The sequence below is a fragment of the Ptiloglossa arizonensis genome, chromosome 4, assembly GCF_051014685.1.
Source record: "Ptiloglossa arizonensis isolate GNS036 chromosome 4, iyPtiAriz1_principal, whole genome shotgun sequence".
Classification (NCBI taxonomy): Eukaryota; Metazoa; Arthropoda; class Insecta; order Hymenoptera; family Colletidae; genus Ptiloglossa; species Ptiloglossa arizonensis.
This window is the reverse complement of record NC_135051.1, coordinates 23,981,620-24,005,468: the sequence shown is the minus strand read 5'-3', so window position 1 is coordinate 24,005,468 and position 23,849 is coordinate 23,981,620. Positions and strand designations below refer to the sequence as shown.

Genomic DNA, 23,849 nt, shown 5'->3' with positions numbered 1-23,849 from the left:
GATGTGGTGAAGGTATAGGAGGGGCAGGTAGAGAAGGAGAGTCGGGATGCGCAGTCGTATCAGTGCAGAGACTTATCCACGACGTGGTCTGTCGAGCGGTCGAGTCGCGATCATTTGATCTCGCGATCGACGCGACCGAGCACTACGAAGAATTAATCGACATCCGGTACCGAATTTTTCATTTAACGATTCTCATTTACCGATCCAAGGGTGACCGGACAATAAAAGTAATTTGTCAGTTTTCTATCGATTTTCACAGTGTCCAGTGTGTTGAGCAGTGTTATCGACTGACGTTCCAGCAACAGTTGCATGCGTTCTCAATCGTACCGTATGATAGTGTTCGATCGCGCCCACCGCTCTATTTGTGTTCAACTAGAATCAAGGAAAGAGGTTAGTTTCCTTTTACTTTTGCTTGTGAATTTTCGTGTGCCAAAATGTTACATTTTTTTTTTATATATATCGTTTTTTCAATCAATTCTTCAATGAAATTCGGCATTTGTAACATTTCTTCGTAAACCCACCTCTTATTTAAATAAAAAAAGCGTCTCGATGGCGACCCTGTTGGTACACGTCGTACGTCAACGTCATCGTAGCCTCTCCTAATTACGTGTTACGACTGGAATCAAAATCAAAGACAAGAAACATGTTCTCCGTTCCTTTGGGAGACAGACGCGCTGAGGTATCCAGAAAACAGCTTGTATACGAATCGTACTTATGATTTGTTCACAGAACCGTACATTAACTATAGCACGAAATGTTCAGTTGGTTAACCCGGGAAGAAAGTGGCAGGCAAGAACTTTTGGAAAATGTTACGGAAGGCCTTAAAAAAATATACAAAACCAAATTACTGCCACTTGAGCAGCAGTATCAATTTCATGATTTTCATTCACCTCAACTTGAGGACCCAGACTTTGATGCCAAACCTATGATTCTTTTGGTGGGTCAATACTCTACTGGCAAAACTACCTTCATCAAGTATTTGCTCGAACGAGACTTTCCTGGAATAAGAATTGGTCCGGAACCAACAACAGATCGCTTCATTGCAGTTATGTACGATGAGAAAGAGGGGGTGATCCCTGGAAATGCTTTAGTCGTCGACCCCAATAAACAATTTCGTCCACTTTCCAAGTTTGGTAATGCATTTCTTAATAGATTCCAATGTTCTACAGTAGCTTCTCCTGTTCTGAAAGGAATATCCATAGTTGACACACCTGGTATCTTGTCTGGTGAGAAACAAAGAGTAAGTTTTAAAAGTAATAAATTCTGTTTCAGTGTATTTGTAAAGTATAGATTTTTATTACATAGCTTTCTTTTCAATTAGGTTGACAGAGGCTACGACTTTACCGGAGTTCTGGAATGGTTTGCTGAAAGAGTGGATAGAATCATATTGTTATTTGATGCACACAAACTGGACATTTCTGATGAATTTAGAAGATCCATTGAAGCATTACGCGGTCACGACGATAAAATTAGAATAGTTCTAAACAAAGCAGACATGATCGACCATCAACAACTTATGAGAGTGTACGGTGCATTGATGTGGTCTTTAGGAAAGGTTCTTCAAACTCCCGAAGTAGCTAGAGTTTACATTGGATCATTCTGGGACCAACCCTTAAGATACGATGTAAATAAGAGGCGAGTCGTTTTTCACGCAACATTCTAACGATAATTTTATTTGCCTGGTATAAAGATGCAATTCTATTTGTCGTACGCGGCATTTAAATCTTATTTGTTGTAAGTCTACAGCTACCGCGTATGACCTATATCATATATACGCGCATACATATGTTCGTGTGCATGGACATAAATGTATATACACGTACATATGCATACGCGTATATTTGTTACCCTTTAAATTATTTTATTCAGATTGTTCGAAGATGAGGAACAAGATTTATTCAAAGATATGCAATCGTTGCCAAAGAACGCAACGCTTAGAAAGCTCAATGATTTGATTAAACGTGCACGATTAGCAAAGGTAAGCAAACGCAAAAATTGACCTTTATCCATCCATCAAACGATCTACATCGATTATGCACCATTGTTTAAAGATGTCGTCTATTAAGCGAAATCCATAAGTCTAATCGCATATTCGTTAATTCGTAGGTACATGCATATATAATTAGTGCACTGAAAAAATTGATGCCTACTATGTTTGGCAAAAGTACAAAGAAAAAAGAACTTATAAAAAATTTGGGTCAAATTTATGATCAAATACAAAAGGAGCAAAAAATTTCACCCGGAGATTTTCCAGATTTAAAAAAAATGCGAGAATGTTTAGCGCATCATGATTTTGATAGATTCAGTCTTTTAAAGCCCAAGTTGTTGGAAGTAGTCGATAAAATGCTCGCTGACGATATAGCGAAACTCATGGCCATGATACCGCACGAAGAAATGGCTACAATGTCAGACTCTCTCGTCAAAGGTACTTTTTTTATTTATAGCTTCCACACAAGATATGAAAAGTTTTATAGAATACCGAAGAAAAAGATTGCATGCGTATGCCTGGCTGTTCTATTTATAGCTACTCACTAAGCAAACTTCTATGACTGAACATAATTGTAGATTAACGCTTCGTGGAAAAACAATTACGTACATTGAAACTTAAGACGAACGTGACTATATTTCATCGTTTCTACGAATACGATTTTTTTTTTTATTAGTATAAAATTAGATCAACTTTGTAAAAGATAATTTTGATAAAAATAAAATGTATTGTTTAATCGATATTCAGATGAAATAATATTTTTTACAATGATTATGGCAGGTGGCGCCTTTGAAAGCGTAGAAGATCAAATAAGTCCATTTGGATATAAGCGAGGAGAAGGTATCGATGCTGGAGCGGGCGAACCAGAATGGATTGTTAACAAAGAAAGAGGAAAATACGATGCTATATTCAAACAGCTCGAACCGCGCGATGGAAAGGTTACGGGAGCAGGTAATGTTTTAGCATGTTTAATCCTTTGCGGACGAGTGCCGCATATATGCGTTTTACTCAATCATCAAATTGGCCGAAGAACTCATATATGCGTTTGGCGAAAACAGTTGATAGAGCCGAGAAACGCATATATGTGTCCCACCTAAATGCATGTCGATGGCCGAGGTTAAGCAGAAATATGCGCTGGCAATTTTAAATGACTATCGCGGCAGGAGCTCGGCACCACGGTACGGTTCACTTTGAACCGTCCCGTCCGCAAAGGGTTAAACAGTGAAAATAAATACTCGTTAGCGTTTAAATTGCATTAATGATATGCTTTTAATGTATTTTCAGCTGCAAAATCGGAAATGCTAAAGTCCAAATTACCGAACGGTGTACTTGGAAAAATTTGGAAATTATCTGATGTCGATAATGATGGATTTTTGGATTCCGACGAATTTGCCTTAGCGATGCATTTAATTAACGTAAAACTCGGAGGTTACGACCTCCCCGAAGAATTACCAGATCACTTGATACCACCAATGAAGCGAAACGAGGAGTGCGATAATTTGCGATTTTAATTTCTATATTATTCATTTGTTACAAGTGTCAACTCGCCGATACGTTTGGCGTATATTTATCGCACACATTACGCGACTGTATTTATTGATTCGACAACAAGACGGTCCAAATACATCGACGAATGTTGTCACTTTTCAAACGTTCGACATAATACATGATATTCTCGAATATTATATCACAAAATTACTTCGCATCATTTCTGGACTTCTTTTTGCCAAGTAAACCAAAAACTACGAGAAGAAAAGAAAAAAAATCTTTGGTCTTCGATTTATTTTTCACGAGGCCTTTCAATGCTTTCAAGATGTTATAATACATTGCCTTTCGAAATAGATTTCTCACGTCAAACAAAAAAAAGCGTTTGGATTTTTCTTTTTAACGATATTAAACTGAATCACTCTATATCTTTTATGATAGGTATCTACTTAAAAGTTTTACTCGAGAGTCTGAAGAGTCGCTATCGAGAATAAGAGCTCTTTCACACTGGCACACAGGACAGTCTGTATGCTGGCAGTTGCAGTCAATATTCGCGTGCCCGTGTGAAAGAAACTTTAATCCCAATGCTGTACCTGCTAGTGGACAAGTAGCATTACCCTTGTCACAATAACCAATATCGAATAAGCATTCGAACGATAACAAAAGAATACATCTCAAATGAAATACGAATCGCATTTGTATATAATTAATATATACAAATTTCATTTCTCATTAATTCAAATAATTGCAGCAGACTGTGGTAGTGCATACATAAATACGCGAAAGAAACAAAGTTACAGTCGATAAATATGTGAGATGGTGTATACATACGTATAATGTATTCGGTTGATTTGACTATAATTGTTATTGATTGTTATTACTTTCACTATTAATAATGTTATTATTAGTCCTATCAGACTATGATCAATATTTCAACCTGCAAACGGTACGTGCAAAATTCAATGTTTATTTTCGATTACGTACAACTGATTAGTAGTAACCTTAAAGAAAAGCTACCACTAAAGAAACATCTTAGAACGCCGTGATCACGCACTAATTAAACACGACAGTCACGTCATCTACCCTGCAATTATTTCTCTGCCTCAATTCATTTCATTATTAATGTCTCTGATGATAGTGGCAATCTTTATGAGAGGAAAAACGATACATCATAATGACAGAACGGCAATAAGAGTGTACTTAAATTTTAAAAGTACATTAGCCATAAATTGTTTTGCACGATTTGCTTCTTTTCGTAGCACGTGCTTTCACAGAGTCAAACGTTTCGACGTAAATATGATTTCACGATAGTGTATAATGTTTTTACGAAGAAAACGGAATAGAATGGAAAAGATGAGAAGAAGAATATTTAAAAAAAGAATACTTGAAATGAGTTATATTCAAGTAATTTGGCGCTCTAATTTAGAAACAATTAGATAGCGTGAAATTGCATTCTACTAGTATTGCCTTCGCATAATGCGCTTTTATGTGATATATATAACAGAGGAATTATATTCCTATTTACCGTCATTTTTGTATTTTATGACGAAATATTGTACCAATAATTGGAAGTGTAAATTATTTTCAGATTATAATTAATACGTGATCGTAATTTTCGATATATATAGTGGGCTTAGATGAATCGTACCGCTGGAGGGAAATATATTCAGGAAACCAACTCCAACGTGACATGCATTCAATGCCTTGGATTGCGAGTTCAGTTGTATTTAAAGATACAGGATGAAGTCATGAATGACTAAATTGAAGAATATATCTAATAAGAATAGCCTTCCCTTCGAGCGGAATAATTCTTTGTAAGTCAATCCTGTCCACGAAGGGTGCCCGTTACACGCCATTGTTTCTATGTTGGATGCGTAATATAGCGTATAACATCGACCAGCGTTCTCCTCGTAATGTATCGTGATAATATAGTGGAGACAAAGTAAAAGAAGCTGCTTTGTCGGAGCAAATCCTGGACAGGACTGGTCTAAGTACCACAACACTGTGCAAACTTATTCTTAGACTGTTTTACACAAAAAATATTTACTACAATGTGGTCCGTTTTAGTAACGATTGCACATCTTAATGATATCATTGTTTTTATATAATATATTTGAAACCAACACCAATTGTGTTATTTATATATTGTGTATCACTCGTTTGTATTCATACAAGCAAGACAAGGGTATTTACATCGATGATCACAAAGAAAAAAAAAACGAACGTAACAATTTCTTTCGTAACAATGAGAATAAATCGAAAAGAGTATTCGTTCTGAATCATTTCATATTGTACGATTGCTCGAAGAATAACTAGGTCAAGTGCTTTACAGAAAGTAAACAAAATACGCGTTGATACAATCAATATTCTATATTACTTTGTCATATTATTATCGATATAAAAGAAATTTTTATACTTTTAAAATATAATTTATTTGGCTAAAAATATACAGATATAAAAAACGCGTGTCTGAATGCAGACGCAAATACTCAAGTTCTCTTTATTTCGAATACATCTAAGAGAGAAAGAGAGAGAGAGAGAGAGAGCGGGAGAGAACAGAATAATATGTACAAATATTTATTTTTAAAAAGAAGAGAAATATTTTAAAATGTATCGAGTATTATTTTCTTGTATGTATATACTATACGCGTAGAAATTTTGGCTGTGATGCGATATAAACAATAACATTACATTAACTTTACACGTACGATGTGTTCGCACAATGTAATGTTTTTTCAGACATTAGTACAAAATGTTTAGTATGTACCGCATCACTCAATCTACTAATTGGAAATAGAAATGCGTTTAACGCTTTCCATGCTTCTATAATATGGTTAGAAACATTGTACCGATCGTACGTTAAAAGTATGAACACTATTAGGTATTACAACTCATCATGATTGACACGTACTGTAAAATCTAAAACACTACGTTTTATACTTTCGACCACGGTTCCATTGATTCGAAAACCATTCATAATTTTCTTCCCATTGTTTCGAGAACCATACGCAATTAATGTTGGATATACTTTAATTCCAGCTTTAATACACTCTGCAACATGAATTTCGCAATTATAGCGACCAAATTGTATCGTCTTCTTCAATAACTAAAAGAAAAGTAAAAAAAATTAATGAAAGAGAATTTAATGATATCATATAGGAAAAAATAATATGATTCATACTTGTGCAACAATAGCAAACTGAGGTTCGAGTTTTCGGCAGTGTTCGCACCATGGAACGAAAAAGTCAATGACCCACACATTGTGATCAGTCAATACCTCCCTCTGCAATGACGATGGATCTAACTGTCTCACTTTTCGAGGAAAAAATTGCGCAATCCACCTCAATATCGAGACCGAATCTTGTTGCCCGGTGTAAGAACTAAAACAAGAGAGACTTCAATTCGGTCACTGATCTGTAATTATTTGTTAGGAAAATCACTTACTCGAACGTGGTTAAATCTTGATGTTTGCTGGAATATATACGTATTGTGGGATAACTACGAATTCCTTGGGTCTGACATACAACGTGATTTGCTTCGCAATCTACACTAGCCACTTTTATAAACGGAAGTACGGATAGTGTGGTTGCAACGGCAATCCACTCGGGTGTAAGTCGTTGACACGGTGGGCACCAAGGTGCAAAGTACTCGACCACCCAGATGAATTTACCTTTCCTCTGACCGAGTTGGTTTTCAAAATTTCTCAATGTGAGTCGTATGACTATATTGAATGTAAAATTAATAAAGAAAGCCATCACTTTTTAAATGAAACACTTATAAAATCGTATTATGAATTAATTTCTTTTCACCTGTAGGATTCTGTGCGTCATTGATAAACTGAACGATGTTGACGGCTGTTTTTTGCATTGAGAATTTATTAATGTTGGTATCATTTACGAGCATTGCAGTTGGATACGAACGAATGTTGTATCGATGACAAATTGCAGAATGCACAGTACAGTCAACAGTCCCAAAGCGAACGATTGATTTGTCAAACTCTATCGAAGCTTTGCGAACTTCTTTTAAAAATTGCACACAAGGAGGACACCATGGAGCGTACCAATCCAGAAACCATGCTTCGTTAGCTGCAACTAATGATAGCGCAATAAAATGTAAATAGATACAAGCGAATAACCACCTTCTACAGACTTGTGTTTACATCCTCGAATCACCGACATACCATTATTTCCTTCTAGTATGGACGTCACTTGTTCCGCAGTCAACGCCCACACATTTATTGCCTTAATGCTACTATGTACAAATTTAACGATATCGTTAAACGTATTCTTTCCGTGATATAACTCAAATGCTCCTCCTGGTTTAAGAATACCCCACATTGGATAACGATTTATACCTAATGTACTGCAAACGTGGGAGTATTTTCCACAATTAATTTTACCTATATGAAAAACTATAAATTTAAATCTGAATGTATTTAGACCTCTCATCAGCGATAAACAAAAAAAAAAATAGAAACACGAATATTTAAAGAAAGTGAAAACTCGGCTATGATGTTGGAATTTGATGTTACCTAATTTAACAGCATCATTAATGCTAGGGAGCCTTTTTAACGCTGGATCTGATTCAGTTATGTGTCCAATATAAAAATATACAAGCCACCCGGAATTAGACATTTCCTCTTCCACTAAATACTTTTTAATATTCTGTAAATAGTTATGATAATCCGTGAATGATGATGAAATATACAAAAAAAAACAAAATCAGAAACATAGCATCACTACTTAATGTTTTTCCTAAAATATATATATGACTTACCTGAAATTCATCAGCGTTGAGATCATAGGGTTCCGGTAAGCGTTCCATTACTTTCTCTATTAATACTTTTAATTCTTCTATGTTTTCGAACAAAACAACATGCCAAGAATTATTCGTGGACGAAGACACGGATAAATAAACCACATTGGTATCATGAGAAATGGACTTCCCACATGTTTCCTTGTGATTACAAAATAATATTCTTACATCAACCGTATTTTCCTATAACAGATCATTAATTTAAATAATATTTATAAATGTGATAGATAGGACATAAAAAAAGTAAAAAATAATTGTATCAATTACAAATATTGCTGCAACTTTGAAACGCTCGATTGAAGTAAAACAATCATCCTGTCCACGACAAACGAATATTAATATAGGCTTGTTCGACTCTTCACTACCGCGAGAAATAAAATTATCTAAGGGTTCTTCAATTTCACGAATGTTAATCTCCAATTTGTTCAAAATAAAATTCATGATAGCTGTGTAAGTCTTTTCCCCATTATACTGTACTCCACCCTTTGAATTCTGTAACAGAGAACGAATATTAATGATTAGTTTTTCAGTAGCTGTGGATGAGCTCAATTAATGGCATGATCAACTTTGAATGCTCCAAGAGTCTATTTTCACTTGTGTCACATTTGTCATTACCTTTATTTATCGACAGGAACGATATTTATCAAAGAATATTACAAAAATTCAACAAGTGAATAGTTTAATTTACATACCTTTGGATAATGTAATAAAGTGGGATAAGATCTTATCCCAATTTGACGACAAAGTTGCCATTCATCTTCACAATTTACAACTGCAATTCTTACAGCTCCATCAAGTTCTTCTGCAATTTTTTTCCAAATTGGAGCAAGTCGATGACAATGACCACACATTGGAGAGTAAAAATTTATCATCCATACTTTTTCCGAGTGAAGAACATTTTCAACTGTAAGAGACATAATACATATGATAGATTAGTATTGTCTATAACTGAAGAATATCTAAACTGAAATGAAATTAAACAAACTAACTTTGGAGAATAAACTTACAATAATCATTCTCCTCAATCCAAAGATCGTCATCATATATTCCAAAATTATTTGCATAATATTTCCAAGAATGATAAGTTCCTTGTTTATTTGCAACATCAATACCTTCATCCCCATAACTATCATATCTTTGTCTTAAAACTGGATCCTTTAATGTTTCATAAGCTCTTGTCAATTGAATAAACTTTGCCTGAGCTTCAGGATTGTCCTACAGAATGAAAACATTATTAGATGTAGTTTGTTTTAGGTGTTAAGCTAAAATCAACAATAATAAAGTTACAAGATATATTAGTTCTTTGGGTTAAAATGTATACTTTGGGATATTTAAACTTACTGGACTTACGTTATTTAAAAAGTTGATAAAAGAGTTGCACTTTCACGTACATTATTTTTGTCGGGATGTTCAATCACTGCTAATTTCTTGAAGGCTCTTCTAATTTCTTTCTGATCAGCTGTTCTGCTTAGACCAAGAATCCCATAATAATCACTTCCTATGCTTAAGCATAAATCAGCAATGACAAGGAATAAGTTTACAATAATACTTTTATACCTGAAAAACATTTAAATAAGTAAATACTTTTATCATCAAATTAACTAATTTTTATAAATTAGTAAAGAAGTAAATAAAAAGTATTGTATATAATTGATAAAATATTAATTTGGTTATTTCATTTTTTTTTAATGGAATTTAATTATTCCAAAATATATTTTGTGTTTTAGTCTTTTTTTTTCGTTGTAAAGAAGTGATAACAATACTATTGCTTCAAATACTTACATTTTTATTATTTTTTCGTTCCACCGGTGCTATCAATAACTATTATTCATCTACGGATGCTGTTCATAATGTATCCTGTATGTAGTAACCTTAAAGATATCTAGGGAGTAAAGGAAGGAAGGAAAGAGGAATTGCGCGGGTGATTCGTACAAAGCTATCATTGATCTCATAAGTAAAATTTGGCTATATATAACAGATATTAATGGAGCAATGATACACAATTTTAAAAAGATTAATTATTTATTGGGGTAAAAGTTATTTCAGGTTGCTTACTTGTGAATATATACCCATTGTTTAATTATTCAAAGCAGTTTAGTAATGCGCGGGAAAATCATTGCCATGATATGAAGATCAAATACCTTCTACACCACAAAAATAAATTCTTGCTATATCAAGAAAAAGTCACTAGACCTAGTACCAATTAAGACCATTTTCTTTCTCGAAAGACATCTTGGTTGGATTGGAACTGGACGCGCAAAACGCTCTCATTTTACCAATCAGAAACCTTGTACCTTTTGTGCAGTGCATATATAATAAGAATAGAATCATTTACAAGCATACACTGGTTGCACGAAAGCGACTGTGAAAGAGAAAGGGAAAACCGACATATTGACGCTGGTGACTTTCTCCTCTCACGGCACGAATCACTGTTCGGCGTAACAAACTATACATAGTACATAGTATCGTTGTTCATTAAATTTTGTTTAACCGCCACTAACCATTAGATACCAAAACGTTGACATCTGCGTCTACGAAGCTATCCGATTCTGATTATAACTATCCGTTATTATTACAATATCTTTATTCTACATTTTTCTTGTATAGTAGTAAGAAAAGCATGTCTTCAAAGCGTATACGACGAGGTAAGCATAAATGAAATTCAAATTTGAGTATGCATAAGTCCGTTTTGTTGTTAGACTTCTTCTTTCTGAAATACAGTCAAATAATTCTTAATTCTATATTATTTGCAAAATTACTTTATCTCTAACCTAATATCTCATTTCTGTACACCTTTATTCTGTTATATATTTATATTTTAATTTCACTTTAATACTTATTGTACAAATGTTTAATTTTTAGAAATTGAAGTACAAACACCGATCAATATTAGAAGGCGGAGAACAAATATAAATCACAGTACAGGTATTGACATTCATTTCACAATTCATAAAAATTCCAAAAAATTCGAAGACAATTAAGAGACATCACATTTTCAGATGAAGAATATGTATATGGAACTTCTACTAAAATCCTTAAACAATCACCAAGGAATGCATCTTCAAAAATGCATTCTGTTAACTCTTCAAGAATATTAAGAACCCCCAAAAAGTTAAGTCTGACAATGAAGTCACCAATAAAGTCAGAGAAATCTCGTACTTTTAAGAACAAGAAGTTACGGATGATGGCAAGTCCATCTGATACTAACGTGAGTACACAACATGGCTTATTAAAGTATGGTGTACAAACCAATTTTAAAGTTACTTTAGAAAAAGTGAGAAAAAGTAAAAGTACTTCTTCCCCAAAAATAAAAGACGATGTAAGAAAGTTCTCAAAGTCCCCAAAGATTGTATTAAAACCTCTGAATTTAAAATTCACGCCAAAAAAGTCACCAAAATCTAAACAACTTGACATTGAATGGATTTCTTGCAACAATGAAAAAAGAATATTACAAAAAAAATCTACACCTACAAGAAAATCTAATGCTAATAAAACAAAAGTTATAAATACAATTGCAAGTAATGTAAACATAGTTACATCCCCAAGATTGATTTCCATGAAAGATGCAATTCCTTTGAAAAAACCTATTGTAGTATTGCAAAGGCTTTCAAATGATACTTCATCTACACCATCTTTGTTATCGCCAGCATCATCTCTGATGGAAATGAAGGTAAAGAATTTATGGAACAATAGTAAAGTTAATGCAACTCCAAAAATGTTTAACTCTGTGATTGATAATTCATTGGAACTATCAAAATCCAGTTTAAAAAGACCTTTTGAAGAAAAAAAGGCTAATAAAAGTAACAATAAAACGCCGTCTAAACTGCAGAAAATCACAGCAGATAGTCCTTTAAAAGCATCTACACCAAAAGAGAAAAAGCATCTTTATGAAATGAACAACAAACGCAAAGCGTTTAACGTGTCTCAATCGCCGGACAACACTCTCAAAATAAGTAACTGTATTGAATTAGAGACTCAACAAGAAACAACTGTAGCAGTAGAAAATGAACAAAATGAAGTGAAAGAAAAAGATGGAACATACGAACTTATTGAGCCTAAGACTCCAAACTTACGAACGAGATTGCGAAATAAACGAAGTATGGAGGAAGAAAATTTAAACGAGAAGATGACAAAGAAAAATTTCAAAGTACATTTTACAAGTCCATCAGACACAAATTGTATGTATAATCTTCGTAGTCAAAATAAACAGACTGAGAATTCTAGTAATGACATGATTAAAAAAAAGTCAAAAAAAAATACAGAAAAAATACCAACCAATGTCTTCTACAGAAGATCGCATTCTTTAAACAATAGTACCACTTCCGCGACTGGAGATTTTACCCTCTCTTCCAACCTTCGTCACAAATCAGAAACTGTTTTAACACCATTCAAATTACCCATTAAAACGTCAGGTAATCTCCGTTAAACTATATTGAAAATATTTTACTTCAACTATCAAAATATATATCGTGAATGTACAAAAATAGATAAGACAACAGTTTCTACTTTTAGATTCAAAGTATTCTGCAACGAAGAAAATTCCAAACTTTACTGAAATTCATAAAAGAATGTTCACAAAATCAGAATCTATTATAGATGCAAAGAAACGAGTAGAAAGGAGGCATGCGGCATTGAGTAATATGACGCATTTTTGCGAGATTCATTATCTAATTTTATTTTTACACATTACAATACTTCGTTGCCAACTTCTCAAACTTTTACTTATCTTTCAGCTGTCATGAAGATCAAGGATTTGGCAAGAACCAAGATTAACTCCAAAGAAGCAAAACTTTTACAAAAGGAACCACGCAATGGTCCTTACAATCGATTCGGTTTTAAGTTAAGAAAAACCGATGCTACAAATTCCGTTATGAAACAGCGTAATTCACAGTTAATAAGGTGCAGTTTTAAATACATTGAAATTTTTAAGTCGAAATGAATATATTAATATTTATTTTCTTTTGTTCTTTTACAGAAACAAACAACAGCAGAAAAGTAGAGCGATTTTGAAGGGTGTAAGAACAAATCGACGTTTCGAACTTCAAATGAAATCCAGAAATATAAAACTCTAGGACGAATACAATTTTTTTACATAACATTCATAAAATGTATTTTTACGCAAAGTCGTACATTCTGCGTTGTTTACATTACGTGGTCTGCAGGAAAGTAAATCTCTGTACTTCTTAGTAACTGCCTGCATATTTTTAATGTGTCTCTTTCCTTCTCGTGACTTTTTATGTTCTTGTCGCATGTATTCAGATTCTATTTAAATTTTCCTTGTAACGTGTAATAAAACTATAACCGAATACATTAAAATATACTTTTCATTTTTTGCAAAACTTCAATTATTTCATATAATCCGAACTAGCGCAGTGGGTAAAGGCAAGAAGTAGTTCTTAGAATCACCATTCTAAGAACAAGAGGTTTGAGCAACTAAGAAGTTGCTCCAAAATTACCGATATTTAACAAAGTACATATTTCTATTTCTCGAGGTCTGTATTATATCTCATTTGTGATTCTGATTGCTATTAAAATAATTGATACTCGTCATATTTGATTTTGATTCCTATACCGAATATCGCTGAAATTTTATTTCAATCTGAATTAATATCGTGGAAAATGATAAAAGCACCTGTGTACTTAATATGAAAAATATTGCTGCAACATTTATTTTATATTTTGTTCATCTTGCTACCACGATAAAACGTCCAAGTTCAAACGAATAGTTAGCATTATTCGTCGATAGATGACGCTTATAACGTACTCAAATGCGCCGCCCATATACTTACACACACATAATTGACTTAGGAAATATGTACATCAGCCATACAGAGTCATGAAACTTGCCGTGAAGGCGTAAGCGCGCGCATGCATTTACACTAGAAAGAACCATTTGTAGTGGTGGAACGGTATTTTTGCGTCAGGTGTATACAATTCTTAATAATGTTCCGTTCATATCATTATAAAAATTGTCGGTAAAAGCCTTTCTTTTTAATGTAGATATTCACTTGCAACGTTAAATGTTTATTGAAGTGTCCCTCAGTGTTCAAAAAATCTACAGAGATTAACGCAACAGTGGTGTACGTTACAAACAGCTGTTTGTATCAAACGATTTTTGAGGCGATTGAACATTTTTTAATTGTTGAACGTCATCACAGTAAAAAGACAAGTACAAATAGATTATGAATCGTAAATGTTGGTATTATTTCGAAGCTCCTCGCATTTAATTCTGGGGGAATTTAAGATTGTGAGATATACGATCAAAATGGTACCTTTGAGTGTTTTTTCCATGTAGCTGTCAACTAAATAAACATAACCCAACTGTTTAAATTCGAAGTAACGGGTGACATTATAAAAATGGATTTGACGCTAAAGTTAGAAACTATACTACGTAAGTTAAAATTTTATACTTCTGGTGTAATCTTGAAATGTTTACATTATATGGTATTTATTCGTGTTATACACATTAAGCATTGGTTGGTTTACCAAATACCTGTCTGAAGTATAGGAGATCTATGAACATTTTATACATAATATTTTTTCATAGATACAATAACTAACCCACAAAGTTCAAAACTTGATGTAATAGCAGCTACTGAGGCATTTTGTGTAATACTTACTAAGGAACCAGATACCATTCAGGTTGGCACTAAGTTATTAGCATTGTATATTCAATCATCTGATGAATTTGAAGCTCTTCAAAGCCTTACTGTAAGTTTATTGTTAAACTTTTCAAAAATAAAAGTTAAAAATATACCATTATTTTTTATTTCTAAGAAGTAATCAAGAGCACAACAAAATCTTTGTTTTAATTATTTATCTTCTGTTTCAAATTTAATATTTTTCATAAATGTAAATATCAAACAAATGAAAATCTTACACTGTTACATGATAAAATTGTAATTTTATAATTTCACAGCTATTGGACACATGTATGCAAAAATGTGGATCATCGTTCCATGCTGAAATTGGTAAATTTCGATTTTTAAATGAAATGATCCGATTAGTTTCACCAAAATATTTAGGTGGAGATACACCAGTTATGGTGCGTCAAAAAGTATTGCAATTACTACAAACATGGACAAAAGACTATCCACGAGAATTAAAAATTAAAGAAGCTTATGAAATGTTGAAAAACCAAGGTGTTGTTGAGGTCAGTTTTATAGCCTGTTTAAATACACCCTATTTATTAACATTTTTTTGGCAAACATAAACAGTAAACAATACATAAATATTTAGCATGATCCAACATCCACAATTAGTGCCCCAGAGGATGGATCAAAAGTGTCAAAATCTAAACACACGATATTTGATGATGAGGAGAAATCCAAATTATTGCAAAAATTACTTCAAAGCAAAAATCCTGATGATTTACAAGCTGCAAACAGACTGATTAAAACTATGGTGAGAGAGGTGAGCAAAAAATGTTTAAAAGATTATGAAGCCTTGTCAGAAAATTTAACTATTGTCTTGTAGGATGAAAGGCGGGTACAATTGAACTCACGTAGGATAATGGAATTAGAATCTGTACATAACAATGCAAAGTTACTATCAGAGATGTTGGACTCTTATAATTGCAATGAAACAAGTAGAGAAGATCTCGAATTGATGAAGGAATTGCATCAAGCTTGTGAACGATTAAAACCAATCGTGTTAAGATTAGCAAACGAAACTCAAGATAACGAAGAAATGCTCGGTAAATATTTCACAATAATGAAATTTGTTGAAACAGCCTGAATGAATATAATGATAATACTTTCTTGTCTTACATGAGAGATCGTTTTGCTAAATAAGAACAGTATCGTTCACAGAATTTCTTATTCATATTATCATCAATAAGTTAATTATAGAAATTCTAATTAACTCATGTAGTCACAACTTAGAATTTCAAAACTGTGAAGCTGGGAGATCGCAGAGATCAATTGCGTCATGTTCAAATAATCTGCGTTAGGTGACGTGCTTGCCGCAAGCGATGAATTGGGACAAGTGTTTGAAAAGTACACTGCAGTCATAGTCCGTGGTGAATGCGTAAAGCCTAAAACGGACTCCAACACCAGCTCGTATTTGTTAGATTTATCTTCTCCAACAGAGAACATTCCTCTTGAAAGCAATAGTACGAATACGAGTTATGATGCAACGACAACAAACCATCAATCAGATATGGAAGTTTTAGGGGATATCTTCAGTTCATTAGGAAAATCCGAAAGTCTAGAAATATCTTCTGTTTCTAACACAAACCTCTTAATACCTGATTCAATGATTATGCAGCCAATCAGCGTTTTACCTACAAGTAAAAAAGGTCTGTGAAATGTAATATGTTTAATACGTATTGAAATTTTGAATGGATAGAATGTTTTAAAAGCAGATTTGACTGGTTATTAGTCATAATAAATAATTATTATTATATTATCAGATAAGAAACTACAAATAGTTAGTAATTTTATTTCATTGTCAGGTGAATCAATCAATACACCTGAAAAAAAAATAGACAGTAAAGCAAGAGCACTGGAAGAATTAAACGAATTAGGAGAGTCATTGCTCAAACAAAGTTTATCAGGCACGATATCAAGCATGCGTTCTAATTCAGCAAGGTTGGTAAAATAAAGTATATACTATACATAGTAAATCTTTAAATAAACGTTATCGTTTTAAGCCTTTTATTTTCTTAATGATGTTTTTTTCTTTCTACGTTTCTAGTAAGCAAACTGTAACTCGTACGTTACACATGGAACCGTCAGTAGAACGTTACAATTCGACTATTCTTCCTCATAGCGGTTCTTCGCATTTTTCTGGTTCGTTGGACGTTGCAAATGCAAAAGACAGCAAACCGATCAGTGCTCAGTTTGAATCGACCGATAGTCAAAATCTTTTACCTCCCTTGTCCCTCCCCATTTTTCACTCTGTAATTGAAAAGACATCAGAGACAGAAAATACTGTTTGTATAGAACCTGAGATCAAACCCTTGACTCACATAAATGTTAGTCTTCAAGATATTAAACCAGGTACTCGCTACTCGTACATTTATTTTCTTATTAAGATCATAGAAACATTTTTATTAGAAACTTAATGCGATTAAATAGCTGTGATGAATTAAATTTAATCAAATTCTTTAAAAATTATACATTTTAGTATTTTTTTGATAGGTATTAATCCACCTATAACAGTAATGGAAGAAAAAAATGGTATAACTGTTGTGCTTCATTTTGCTCGAGACAATCCAAGAGAAGATGTGTTTGTTATAGTAATTACAACAATGAGCAAAAATGTAAAACCACTTAGTAATTATTTGTTTCAAGCAGTGGTGCCAAAAGTAAGTGCAAAATGTTTATTCACATTATTTCCTTTCCATTGTTCCTATTGTTCCATTATGTGTTAAACGTTATCTCTAGTTGTGTAAGCTTTTGCCTTCTCTGGATGCGTGTATGCTACTTGAAAAATAAGGTACAATATATCATTTTTTGAGCATCAGGTAGCTTCATAATGTTGACTGCGGTATTATAATTCTAGTTCGCATAAATATGAGAAAATGGGAGAGCGAGAAATTCTTTCGTTTTTAGTAATTATCTATATAACACTTGGACATGGTGATTCTCTGTATTTGAATTTACAGAAATGTAAATGTAGACTTCAGCCACCTTCCGGAATTGAATTACCAGGTCATAATCCATTTCTTCCTCCACCAGCAATCACCCAAATTATGTTGATTGCCAATCCTAACAAGGTAAAGCAATGAAAGCTTTTATTTTAAATTTTAAACAATTTTACAATGTTTTGGCTTAACATTAATTCGGTAACGAATTTCTTTTGCAGGAAACAGTGTCTTTAAAGTTCATGTTAAGTTACACAATGGACAACGAGACCTTCACAGAAATGGGAGAAGTAGAAGCGTTACCTTTGCTTTGAAAGATGTTTGAAAACAGTTACTTTTAAGTCATTACAATGAGTATGCTTAAAAAGCGCATACCAATAGTTAAAAGAAAAGATGTATAATCTTTCAAGATTGGAATATTGAAATTGTTCCTGGTGAATTTACACGTTATAATTATTTCTGTTTTTGTTAATCAGATCTTGATTGAGAATAATTTTTCTGTTTATTAGCACATTTGAGAAAAAAATAACGTTATATGAGTATTTATAAATTATTCTACGAAGTGTATACAAGTTCAAAAATGTGCAAACCTATTTTAAGACTGGAACATGAATTTAATAAAATGTGAAAGAACACGTTACAAAATCGTACGCAATGAGATCGAAATAAAAAGCATTGAGAAATAGAAAAATCCTATCGTATTCTTAATGCGCAAACATTGACAAATTGTTAGTAAGATGTACTATGAAAGTGTGACTTTCGCACTTTCACTCGCAAATTCAGAAAAACGTATACTATTAGGAACCGGAAAGCATTTCGTCGCGAAATGCAAGAGCGGTAAGTGCTTTGTAATGGCCTTGATATTCTCGTTCCACGGCTCCCGTTGATACATTCCACAATCTTGCAACGCCATCGGATGAAGCTAAATTAAGCAGAATGTTAAAGTTAAACAAATAAGCAATAGCGACAATTAAGCGAGAATGTTTGTCGTTACCGGTGAATATGTATTGCGAGTCCGCACTAAACGCTGCGTCCCAGACCCATCGTTTTGCCTCATGTTGAAGAACTTGTACTTCTGAAAAATCTGTCGTTTTCCAGACTCGAGCAGTCTGATCGGCGGACGTAGTTACTAAAAGCCTGTACAAAATATTTTATAAACTGAAGATGAAGATTTATTTGATTTTATTAACTTACTGTATTTTTCACGATATGCAAATTGCACGAGATAGATACGGTATACTTCTTACGTAGAATCAGGACTAAACTTGCATCGAAGAGCGTAACGTTTATGAGCTAAAAGCTTCTGACGAGGATTGAGGCGTGTAGGCTCTTCACCGACGCCACCTGTGAGTGTCCAAATGTAACAATGACCTTTGTTATTCACTGCTGCCATGTATGTACCGTCTTGATCGATTGCGATATCTTGCACAGATGCTTCAGCCTCTGGTATCTTTAAACAGAACATAATTATATCTACAAATCTTGATTAAATCAAATATAATTGATTGATGTGTTATTAACTGTTTCCTAGCTACTTTTAAAGTAACTTTATAGGTTTTTACCAACTGTTCATTGTGATCTGAACGTAAATCCCATAAATGTATAACGCCACTTTGATCACCGACAATAAGTTCTGCTTGATTAGGATGTAAACATACACAATTCACAGGAGCAGGCCCTTGAAATACTCTTTGGCAATGAAAGCTGCTCATCCTGTATTATTATTAATATTATTACAATATATAAACACATCTAGAAGCAAAACTACACAATATTTAATGTTAAATACCTACCTGAGATCCCAGATTCGAGCGGTACAATCTTCACCTCCAGTATACATCCAGTTACCATTTTCCTATGCACAGTAAAATGTACTAATAGTTTCATGATATTGTTGCATTAGAATCAATTGCAAACATTTAATACGTCATCTATGTTGTTCGACAGAGTAATTATAATGGATAAAACACCTGGAAACCCAAGCCTGTAATGTTTTTCAATACTCCTTCATAATTAATAATTGGATTTGGATTGTCGGAAATTAAGTCGTACATTCTTATATGCTGATAGCCAGCAGCAGCAATCCCATATTTCTCTGGTGTAATATTCAAAGCGTTTACTTGCTAAAAATATGCAAATGAATAAAAATTTTCAAGAAAAAATATAAAATTTATAATAGAATTCATTATTAAGAATGAACATGAATCAGAATACCGAATCCGAGTGTTCTAAAATACGTTGACAAACTCCTGTGTGGGGCTGCCATATTTTGATAGTATGATCGTAGCCACCTGTTACAAGAATAACTTGTTCTTTACTGTAACTACTGTCCACGGTCATTGATAAAAATGTAATCGTAACTTCTTGTATTCCTTTTTTGATATTTTCACCCTGCTTTATATGATTTTCTTTTTCCTCGTATTTAATGGCTTAGATACAATATATTTATAACTGCGTATCTTTGGATACGCTCAGTATAAATGAATTAACAATTCCAGATTAGAGGTTATGTCACAAGTAAAGATTTCTCTCACTAGAAATATATAACTCCTATCACGAAAGTAATTGAAGAGCTAGAGTGGAAACATTCAACAGTAAAATGTGTCATATAGAAAAAATTTGTTTTTTAAGAGAAATAATTCATTCACATTCGTTTATATTATTGAAAATTTAAAACTTAGCCGAGCAAGAAGAAATGCAATGCAGATGCTTTACACTAATAGTACCAATACCATCTGATACCAAACATTGAACAATCCCATTCAACTAGGATGTTTGAATACAAACACACTGCACCTACATCGCATATAACACTTCTAAAAGTTTAGTGTGTTTAGTTTTTCAACCGTTAGTATTTAATGCATTTTTTTCATTAAATCATTACCTTCGGAAATACCAACTCTTGAACTTTAACGATACTCAAAAAATACATGAAGTTATGTAGTAATACTTAATTTTAAAATAAAAAATTCTATTCCTTATAATTTTAAGCAACATCTGATTAATAAGCACAAATTTTATTCGAAAATTATAACTATCGTACGCATTAATAGGATATGAGACTACATTGTCAAGGAAACAAATCTTTCGTATAAAAGTACAACTAGGAATCGTTTATTTAGACTTACAAGAAATTAAACCCTAATCCGCGTTTAATAATTATTAACATTGTTCCTTGGAGATTATGGTTACAAATAAGGTTTATTTTCTTCGCGTCAGTCCAAAGTGGAAAAAATTTGATTGATTTTCAAGTTTGTTGCAATGGCAGCACATGTTACAGTATGCGTATTTTACAATATTTCAACGTTCAATGACGCATGAAATGAAGTATTTCAAGAATGTTCATCGGTGAGCATGCAATGTACATACCTACAGGTGTACACATTTACATACAAAAACATTTCCCCCAAATTCTAATTGTTTGTCTTCTTTTAGTTTCTATTACTTCTTCAAATTACTAACAACAAAAAATGTTACTGATGTAAAGAAACTATAAAAATAGACATTAATTTGAAACATATATTTTGCATATGAAATGTTGCTTATAGAAAAAAAATTTATTCAAGATAAAAGTTAATCGACGTTTCGTTTTAATTTAATCGCAACCTCGTTTTGCTACTGTGTGAACCCCATATTTCTCTTTTTTAGCTTCTAATTTTTTTTTAAATTTCTATATATTCAATCAGCGCTTAACGCTCTACCGTGTTACTGTAGGTACATTGCTCCGACGATAATTATGCTACTGATTGATGCAATCTTATATCAATAGTACATCGCACACGCATGAAATTATGTGTCGAACGAATAATCGGTAAAACCAACAAACAAATCTGACAAAGCAGACTTACAGGTAATACATGGTTGTATGTATGTACGATCGCACATTAAGTGTGTACAAGTATACTTCACAAAATGAACTATTACTTCCGTGTTTATGATAAAACCTTAAATGAAGGATGAAATGTTGTTTTTTTAAAAGAAGTGATATTTACAAATGATTTACAAAATATGTTACAGTCTTTTCTTTGGTAAAGATCCGAAAGCCGATATTACCGTCGCTTTGGTGCCAGTCGCAGATGACGTTAAGGTAGTAAGAGTCGGTTGAGACAATAAAACGGTAGGCTTTACGGAGGCAGTGGCTCCCGTTGCCACTTGATCCCATTTACTCTTTCTTTTCTTGGCATCGTCTTCGGTCACACTAGAACTATTGGGTCGCTTCGCCGTGCCAGAAACAATTTCAATTTTTGTTTTTTCTTTCCTAGCTTTTTCAAGTTTATCCATTTCAGCCTTTTGTACCTTAGCGAGTTCTTCGTAGTAAGAGTCTTTACCCCACTTGAATGGATCAAATCTATCCAGAGGATAATTGGTGCCCAATTCGTTGATGCTACAAAACTGAATAAGTTTTTCATAAATAGATGGATTTCTAAAATCCTTTCTTTGTTGTATAACTTTATTCATGTCCAAACCGCCACTCTCCATTTTCCTAAAAAGTTTCATTATCTTCTCCTGTAACTCCACAGGACACTGTCCCAGTGGTTCTGGTGGTATAGTCACGCCATATGGATCGACCTCGCTATCTGAAACTAATTCTCCTTGACAAGAGGGAGAGCGTTCAGTAATCGAGGAAAGCCTTCCATTCTCAGAAGGCTGTCCATCGACTGGTGTCTGCAGCACTCCCTCGTCGTCGGAGACTATCGTGTCATCAAAATACGAAACCAATCTCTGCACCTTAGACGTCACGTCTGTCACTAAGGTGGGCGCATTTGACAAATCGTTACTAGACTTGCCACCGACGCTGGGAGCAACGACGGGACTATTTGAGGCTGATCTGCCAGATTTGGGACTGGTGAAAGCCTGGGGCTGACCGACTTGGGCATTATGCGGGGCGGCCCCCTGGGGAGTGTTCGAATTCTCCTGAAGGTCGTCTTCCACCCCGTCTTCGCCCTCCGAGTCGGTATAGGTGGCCGTGAGAGATGCCAGAGCAACACTTTGTACAGACATGGTTAGTTGGCTTTGAGTGTCCGCCGTACTACCAAGCAATATTTTGTGTTGGAACTCACCGGTCTAGCGTCGAGTTGTATGCCTTTTAGTTGTGGGGCTATTATGTACACAAATATGCCTTATATATTGACTTTAACTATGCCCCAATGTTTGTTGGAATGTTTATTACTATACCGTATCTGAAACAAATGGAATTACAAATATACGATTTCTCATTTAATTGTAATCTAATTCTCAGGCAAGAGGTTTAAAAATTCAACATTATATGTTGAATTCAACAAACCAATTACAGCCTTTCATATCCAGTCTATCTTTTATGAATAGGTATCAAAACAGAAATAAGACAGATAGAGAGAAGTAAATAACGAGTGTTTTGTGACATAGTTATGCCTTACAAAAACGTCAATTTTCAATGAATTCCATTAGATTAGAACAATAATTATGTAGATCATTTAATTATTTTTCATGAAAGGTATTGTACACGAATTCAAGCGTAGTCAATTGACAAGCACTTTAGGTTATGTTGGTAGTCATCAAAACCCTGCGTCATAGACATAACTAACCTGACTATTTGAATCCACAATCTTCTTGTCTACACTATACCTGACTTTTCGTTCATTACGATAAACTTACGACACATTACTCTCCAATTAATTTTTCCTTCTTTAATCAAAGACATCCAACGCTATCGGCGCATACTGTGGCATATTCCAGCGTATTCTGACTTCCTCGTTTTTTCTTCATTAACGTCACTAAGGCGCATGCGCAAACTTAATAGCAATGAACACTGTATTCCACCGAAGATTACAACTAAACTATCAAAATTTGAAACTCGTCATAGACGAGCTATAAGATAGTCCTCATATCTTATGAAAGTTTGTGGTTGTATGACAAAAAACTGAAGTATCAACCTCGTGACCAAGCGAACGTATTACCACACATGTGAGATAAAGTAGAGCTAGCATTCAATGA

At 33.6% G+C, this 23,849-nt stretch overlaps 6 protein-coding genes and 1 long non-coding RNA gene across 16 annotated transcripts; 3 read left to right on the top strand and 4 right to left on the bottom strand.

Moving 5' to 3' along the window:
* The first annotated feature begins 28 nt into the window (after nt 1–28).
* Nucleotides 29–7,618, top strand: LOC143146184 (EH domain-containing protein 1-like). Of its 2 annotated transcripts, XR_012991849.1 has the most exons (9): nt 29–166; nt 240–390; nt 730–1,240; nt 1,322–1,635; nt 1,870–1,978; nt 2,107–2,425; nt 2,768–2,938; nt 3,272–7,180; nt 7,288–7,618. XR_012991849.1 is itself a non-coding variant. In XM_076310226.1 (8 exons), exons 3-8 carry the CDS (start codon nt 755–757, stop codon nt 3,496–3,498), a joined length of 1,626 nt encoding a protein of 541 aa, XP_076166341.1. In that variant the 5' UTR covers nt 29–166; nt 240–390; nt 730–754; the 3' UTR covers nt 3,499–7,618. The 2 variants fall into 2 exon arrangements, 1 of the variants encoding a protein (XP_076166341.1); XM_076310226.1 differs by having other exon boundaries at nt 3,272–7,618.
* LOC143146183 (dnaJ homolog subfamily C member 10-like) lies at nt 5,804–10,195 on the bottom strand. Of its 4 annotated transcripts, none has more exons than XM_076310222.1 (12): nt 10,070–10,195; nt 9,679–9,844; nt 9,295–9,502; nt 8,980–9,191; nt 8,555–8,779; nt 8,249–8,470; nt 8,004–8,136; nt 7,653–7,883; nt 7,282–7,563; nt 6,917–7,193; nt 6,654–6,852; nt 5,804–6,578 (listed from the first exon to the last, which is right to left on the bottom strand). In XM_076310222.1, coding segments are annotated over exons 1-12 (2,379 nt in total). In that variant the 5' UTR covers nt 10,072–10,195; the 3' UTR covers nt 5,804–6,356. The 4 variants fall into 4 exon arrangements, with proteins under 4 accessions (XP_076166337.1, XP_076166340.1, XP_076166339.1 ...); XM_076310223.1 differs by having other exon boundaries at nt 5,811–6,578; nt 7,653–7,871; XM_076310225.1 differs by lacking the exon at nt 10,070–10,195 and having other exon boundaries at nt 9,629–9,820.
* A 396-nt stretch (nt 10,196–10,591) lies between these two features.
* On the top strand, nt 10,592–13,786 carry LOC143146180 (uncharacterized). 2 transcript variants are annotated; one of them, XM_076310216.1, is made up of 6 exons: nt 10,599–10,932; nt 11,150–11,212; nt 11,287–12,699; nt 12,800–12,922; nt 13,021–13,186; nt 13,263–13,776. In XM_076310216.1, exons 1-6 carry the CDS (start codon nt 10,908–10,910, stop codon nt 13,357–13,359), a joined length of 1,887 nt encoding a protein of 628 aa, XP_076166331.1. In that variant the 5' UTR covers nt 10,599–10,907; the 3' UTR covers nt 13,360–13,776. The 2 variants fall into 2 exon arrangements, with proteins under 2 accessions (XP_076166332.1, XP_076166331.1); XM_076310217.1 differs by lacking the exon at nt 12,800–12,922 and having other exon boundaries at nt 10,592–10,932; nt 13,263–13,786.
* LOC143146182 (uncharacterized) lies at nt 13,266–14,627 on the bottom strand. Its single transcript, XR_012991848.1, has 2 exons — nt 14,077–14,627; nt 13,266–13,868 (listed from the first exon to the last, which is right to left on the bottom strand). It is a non-coding gene; the product is annotated as an uncharacterized LOC143146182 (long non-coding RNA).
* Gga (ADP-ribosylation factor-binding protein Gga) lies at nt 14,144–19,546 on the top strand. 2 transcript variants are annotated; one of them, XM_076310214.1, is made up of 11 exons: nt 14,144–14,678; nt 14,835–14,998; nt 15,207–15,440; nt 15,527–15,700; nt 15,764–15,983; nt 16,239–16,586; nt 16,743–16,878; nt 16,985–17,289; nt 17,431–17,597; nt 17,898–18,008; nt 18,098–19,546. In XM_076310214.1, exons 1-11 carry the CDS (start codon nt 14,645–14,647, stop codon nt 18,188–18,190), a joined length of 1,986 nt encoding a protein of 661 aa, XP_076166329.1. In that variant the 5' UTR covers nt 14,144–14,644; the 3' UTR covers nt 18,191–19,546. The 2 variants fall into 2 exon arrangements, with proteins under 2 accessions (XP_076166329.1, XP_076166330.1); XM_076310215.1 differs by lacking the exon at nt 18,098–19,546 and having other exon boundaries at nt 17,795–17,930.
* On the bottom strand, nt 18,001–20,626 carry Lst8 (MTOR associated protein, LST8). Of its 3 annotated transcripts, XM_076310221.1 has the most exons (8): nt 20,238–20,626; nt 20,091–20,167; nt 19,929–19,999; nt 19,670–19,731; nt 19,439–19,589; nt 19,124–19,326; nt 18,871–19,013; nt 18,001–18,798 (listed from the first exon to the last, which is right to left on the bottom strand). In XM_076310221.1, the coding sequence occupies exons 2-8, from the start codon at nt 20,140–20,142 to the stop codon at nt 18,674–18,676; spliced, it is 807 nt and encodes a 268-aa protein (XP_076166336.1). In that variant the 5' UTR covers nt 20,143–20,167; nt 20,238–20,626; the 3' UTR covers nt 18,001–18,673. The 3 variants fall into 3 exon arrangements, with proteins under 3 accessions (XP_076166336.1, XP_076166333.1, XP_076166335.1); XM_076310218.1 differs by having other exon boundaries at nt 19,847–19,999; nt 20,091–20,625; XM_076310220.1 differs by having other exon boundaries at nt 20,091–20,625.
* Nucleotides 20,627–20,968: 342 nt separating this feature from the next.
* On the bottom strand, nt 20,969–23,713 carry LOC143145220 (SAP30-binding protein). 2 transcript variants are annotated; one of them, XR_012991642.1, is made up of 3 exons: nt 23,441–23,704; nt 22,937–23,056; nt 22,723–22,863 (listed from the first exon to the last, which is right to left on the bottom strand). XR_012991642.1 is itself a non-coding variant. In XM_076308392.1 (2 exons), exon 2 carries the CDS (start codon nt 22,875–22,877, stop codon nt 21,888–21,890), a length of 990 nt encoding a protein of 329 aa, XP_076164507.1. In that variant the 5' UTR covers nt 22,878–23,056; nt 23,441–23,713; the 3' UTR covers nt 20,969–21,887. The 2 variants fall into 2 exon arrangements, 1 of the variants encoding a protein (XP_076164507.1); XM_076308392.1 differs by having other exon boundaries at nt 20,969–23,056; nt 23,441–23,713.
* Nucleotides 23,714–23,849: the final 136 nt, after the last annotated feature.

Bases quoted from the DNA above. Each gene is read 5' to 3' on its own strand.
- LOC143146184 (XM_076310226.1), top strand. From the start codon at position 755: ATGTTCAGTTGGTTAACCCGGGAAGAAAGTGGCAGGCAAGAACTTTTG. The intron at 1,241-1,321 runs GTAAGTTTTAAA...CTTTTCAATTAG, and splicing joins TGTCTGGTGAGAAACAAAGA to GTTGACAGAGGCTACGACTT. The intron at 1,979-2,106 runs GTAAGCAAACGC...GTTAATTCGTAG, and splicing joins AACGTGCACGATTAGCAAAG to GTACATGCATATATAATTAG.
- LOC143146183 (XM_076310222.1), bottom strand. The intron at 9,192-9,294 runs GTAAGTTTATTC...TGTCTCTTACAG, and splicing joins GATTGAGGAGAATGATTATT to TTGAAAATGTTCTTCACTCG. The intron at 6,853-6,916 runs GTAAGTGATTTT...CTCTTGTTTTAG, and splicing joins CAAGATTTAACCACGTTCGA to TTCTTACACCGGGCAACAAG.
- LOC143146180 (XM_076310216.1), top strand. From the start codon at position 10,908: ATGTCTTCAAAGCGTATACGACGAG. The intron at 11,213-11,286 runs GTATTGACATTC...TCACATTTTCAG, and splicing joins AAATATAAATCACAGTACAG to ATGAAGAATATGTATATGGA. The intron at 12,923-13,020 runs GTAATATGACGC...CTTATCTTTCAG, and splicing joins AAGGAGGCATGCGGCATTGA to CTGTCATGAAGATCAAGGAT.
- Gga (XM_076310214.1), top strand. From the start codon at position 14,645: ATGGATTTGACGCTAAAGTTAGAAACTATACTAC. The intron at 15,701-15,763 runs GTGAGCAAAAAA...ATTGTCTTGTAG, and splicing joins TTAAAACTATGGTGAGAGAG to GATGAAAGGCGGGTACAATT. The intron at 18,009-18,097 runs GTAAAGCAATGA...TTTCTTTTGCAG, and splicing joins TGATTGCCAATCCTAACAAG to GAAACAGTGTCTTTAAAGTT.
- Lst8 (XM_076310218.1), bottom strand. From the start codon at position 20,216: ATGACCGTGGACAGTAGTTACAGTAAAGAACAAGTTATTCTTGTAACA. The intron at 19,327-19,438 runs GTAAAAACCTAT...TTCTGTTTAAAG, and splicing joins CAGATCACAATGAACAGTTG to ATACCAGAGGCTGAAGCATC. The intron at 19,014-19,123 runs GTAAGAAGTATA...TATTTTGTACAG, and splicing joins AAGTTTAGTCCTGATTCTAC to GCTTTTAGTAACTACGTCCG.
- LOC143145220 (XM_076308392.1), bottom strand. From the start codon at position 22,877: ATGTCTGTACAAAGTGTTGCTCTGGCATCTCTCACGGCCACCTATACC.